Consider the following 3,935-nt stretch of genomic DNA (forward strand, 5'->3'; position numbering starts at 1 on the left):
GATAAAGAAACATTACTTGAGTATCAAAATTGAATTTTGATGACCCCTGATCTCGGGGGTTCATTATATGTAAGCACTCTATATTGCGTGCGTTGGAGGCCTATTTAAAAACACCATTTCTTGTGAATTTTTCATGAATAAATCACACCCTTTTTCTATGCAATTTGTAAATACCCCCATTAAATAGTACCCTTTTGTATGTAAAAAATATGTAAAAAATGGATAAAAAAACCAATTATGCTGAACCTAGGTGCTAGGCTTACATATTTATAAGTGACCCCCCGAGGTCCTGATAGCATGCATGAGGGCTCCGTACGATGGAGGCTTTACAGGGGGTAATCAAGTATTTGAAATATCTGACGATGTGACGACTATCTCTTCACACTTCCAAAAAGAAGGGGAGGGGTATTTAGTCAAACGTTATTGGGGGGTGTGTGTGTGTGCGCGCGCGCGCGTAAGTGAATAACACTCACGCCTCCTCGTGCGAGTGTCGGTAAGAAGAAATGACCTTTGCATTCAACAGCATCAGCTTCCGCTCGGGAGGGATCGCATACCTAGCTAGGTGCGGGACCGCATACCTAGCTAGGCCGGTATCCCTCCCTCTGTGTGTGGAAAGTATGTGTGTGCACACATCTTCACGAAACTATTGTTTTCTTTTTGAACGTTGCTAGAAGCTACATGCTTTCTGCTTTAGGGCATTTACACACTGGGCGCCATATTTGGCGCCCAGGTGCGTGTGAAGACGTGGGGCAACCATATGCCCGCCCATGATTGGTTCCGAAAAAAGGGGGCTGCCAAAATTATGGACAACCCCTACCTAAGCAAAAGGATAGCTGGAGTCAAAGCGGGATTGAAACGCGAACAAAGAAGCAAAGGGAAAGTTGGCATCAAGGCGGCAATTTGTTTGAATTTGTACCTTAAATATGTACATTAAATTATTTGAATCCGGGCCCAATTTTTGCCGGATGTTTGTAATTTCATCATCTCCCGTTGAACTTTGTAATTTTTTAAAATTCCCAAGTAGGAGCTAGAAAATAGGGATTTTGAGTGTCTCGGGAGCGCCAAAACATGTCCAAAATGGCCTAGGGTAATATTATGGGCGCCCGGACACTTATTCAAGTTGTTTAAAAGCCAAATTTTGTAAGTTTGGACTTTATAATTTGGGATTTGAGTCAAAAAACGTGAACGCTTTTCTCTGTCCCGCTTCTCTCTGTGTGTGTGTGAGGGAGGTGAGAGAGGTGTTGCAGGCTTCCAAGGAGACATCCTCTACGTACCGGCTCCTACTACGCGCGCGGAGTCTCCCACCTTATCCAGCGACAAGCATAGGCGAAGAGGTGAGTGACACACCTTCTTCTTCTTCTTCTTCCTCTTGTTCAAGAGCAACCCTCTTGCTCAAAATACTTCACTTAGCTTGCCTTTAAGCAAAATACTTCACTTATCTTTGCCTTCAGCACAAACGAAACTTGGAGCGGAAACGAAACTACCACTGTGTTCTCTTGCTATCTGCAATCATGTCTCTCCATCTCCGTGCATGTGGTCCCTCGAAGCAGAACGTGAAGGTATGGAGGAAGGAAGATGCCATAGAGATGCTATTTGAAGATGTACAGGATATGGCAGCAACCCTAACAGTGGGAGTTCCTTCTTCAAGAGTGAGTTTGAGGGTGAAAGGAGGGGAGGTGACAAAAGTGGAGATTTTTGTGTTATGCCCTTCTTTGTGGGCCGACCTTTGGGAGAGAAAGATACAGGGAGCTATTTTTATTCCAGCTTCTAGACTGGTTAAGGCCTTTTATCATGATTTGCCGAATGAAGTGGTTGGCGGTGAAGAAGGACAAAGCTCACAGCAGCAGCAGCAAGAAAGTAGCACCCAAGGAGAAAAAGACTCGCATGCATCCAAAGCTCCTCCTTCAAATGCTTCTCCTTCCCCATCGGCTGTCTCAACTTTGCCAGACCTTCGGGTGGATGCTGAAAAACCACCAGGACCTGTAGGTTCAGGTAAGTAATTTTCTTTGTTTGCAGAGACCATAACCTGAACTTGGTGTTGTGTCGACCTTACACCTTGTCTTTGTGAACCTTTCCGATTTCTTGCAGATTTGAGCAACCTTGAGATTGTCATTATGGCTGCAGCAGAGCCGGGCTTTGGGGTAAGAGAGGGCGACTTACGACTTGCGCCACTCCCAGAGAATAGGTGCTGCCTCTCAGCCACTTTGAGGCTTGTGTTTAGTATGCATGTGCAGCCAAAAGCACTTTTTGCTTATGAGCAAAAGCTACTCGACCTTGACGTCTCTAGTGTATTTGAGTTGCTCGGCAAGAGCATAGTGCAAGTACAAAAGGCTGCTGAGGAAAGCAACGAGGAGGCCTACAACACAATCACAAGGGTTGGAATAGCGCATGACTCCCTCAATGCATCCTTCCATTGTTGCTCGTCGACTGCTGCAGCATTGTGGGCATCTCAAAAATTAGGTGTCAGCTCTATGAGTGTGACCGAGAAGATGCAGACAGGTAGCAGCAATGCGACCGAAGTCGGCCTCAATGTAGGTGGAGTGGCCGGCCATCTGGGTGCTTGCACTTTTCAGATTATGGGAAATCTGAAACATACCAGGCAATCGATGCACAACAAGGAAAAGGCGGTAACCAGACAAGTAGATTCGATTGAAGGTACCAATTTTTATATTATCGACAATTGTCAAAGGAGGCCAAGCTCCTTTGATGTCTTGTCGTATGAAGCTGCATATAAGCCTTCCTTAGGCTCGCTTACTTCATTGGAGGAAGTAGGGTTCAGTATGCAAGATGGAGATGGAATGGATGTAGCTCTAGGGAAGTTCGTATTAGAGGGGAAGGGTCTGAATAAGTATAATCTTATCATAAGGAGAAGGTTGGGAGAGATGGTACTTCTTGCACACATGGAGAAGAGCGTGCTAAAGAGGCTCAAGAATAAGGGGGAGAAGAATTGGTTCAAGAGGCTCACAAAGGAGATGACTTTGTCATCAGAGATTGAACTAGGAGACCAAGAGTACAAACTTGCTTTCTTTATCAACCATGCATTCGATCTCAGTTTGTACGAAGGTGGAAGACTCTTTAAAAAGGTGCGACATTTACTGGATTGGGCTGTCGCAGACATCATTCTCCCGGTCGAGGAGCAACAGGAGCAGCAAGCCATGGCTGAGGAGCAGTAGGTTGCAGGAGGAAATTAGGATTTTAGATCTACTTTTTCTGAAAATGTAATCAGTGCACCCTAAGTGGTGTTAGTCCTTGTAATATCTGAATTGGTTGTCTTGGGGTGGTGTGTGTGTGTAGGGTGGAAGCAAATAGACTTGGATTTTTGTTAGATTAGTGCTCAAGTGGCAAATTGAACTCTTGAAGCTCGTCTCACAGCAGTCACCTACCCCGAGGGGGGGGGGTGTTATGTTATATGTGCTTGTGTTATTAGCAGGTTACAGGGAAGGTCTAGAGAACTAAAGCAGAGTAACAGGTAGTGGTTCTGTGTGCTATGAGGTCAATGGCAAGCATGTGGATACTTGCGGATCTCTAATAAATTCTAGATTTGTGTGTGCCTGGGTAGAATAGAGTTTTCTGATGTCTGGTTTGTTTTGTCTCATCTGTAAAGCTACCTCGGGTGACCTTTCACTTGCAAAGTCAATTTAGCAGAAAGGTGTTGGTTATCGGCTAAGTTCACAAAGAGGTAATTTTTGGTGGGTGAGGGTTTTTCAACCAGCTACCATCAAAGTCTGCATCACGCCAGTGAAGCTTTTGGGCACCAGCACAGGTGGGCACAGGAGGTAAAAATGCCTTGTGCTGGTGCTTGATCCTGTGCTCTTGCTATCACCTTTGAGGGATCTCATGCTTGTCTATTTCTGACCGTTAATGGGTTGATTATCCTCACAGCTCGCTGCACAGTACCTTCATGACATGCAGCTGCCTAGAAGCAGGGGCATACT

General features: G+C 45.4%; 1 protein-coding gene across 1 annotated transcript; it reads left to right on the forward strand.

Annotated features, from left to right (window-relative positions):
* Window positions 1-1,179: 1,179 nt before the first annotated feature.
* LOC147615066 (uncharacterized) lies at window positions 1,180-3,173 on the forward strand. Its single transcript, XM_086780038.1, has 3 exons — window positions 1,180-1,334; window positions 1,452-1,992; window positions 2,089-3,173. The coding sequence occupies exons 2-3, from the start codon at window positions 1,512-1,514 to the stop codon at window positions 3,171-3,173; spliced, it is 1,566 nt and encodes a 521-aa protein (XP_086636164.1). The 5' UTR covers window positions 1,180-1,334; window positions 1,452-1,511.
* The last annotated feature ends 762 nt before the right edge of the window (window positions 3,174-3,935 follow it).

This window comes from Cibotium barometz, chromosome 41, assembly GCF_041138505.1.
Source record: "Cibotium barometz isolate CiBa-2024 chromosome 41, ASM4113850v1, whole genome shotgun sequence".
Lineage (NCBI taxonomy): Eukaryota > Viridiplantae > Streptophyta > Polypodiopsida > Cyatheales > Cibotiaceae > Cibotium > Cibotium barometz.

Coding starts and splice junctions, on each gene's coding strand:
- LOC147615066 (XM_086780038.1), top strand. CDS start 1,512: ATGTCTCTCCATCTCCGTGCATGTGGTCCCTCGAAGCAGAACGTGAAG. Junction 1,993..2,088: donor ACCAGGACCTGTAGGTTCAG/GTAAGTAATTTT, acceptor GATTTCTTGCAG/ATTTGAGCAACCTTGAGATT.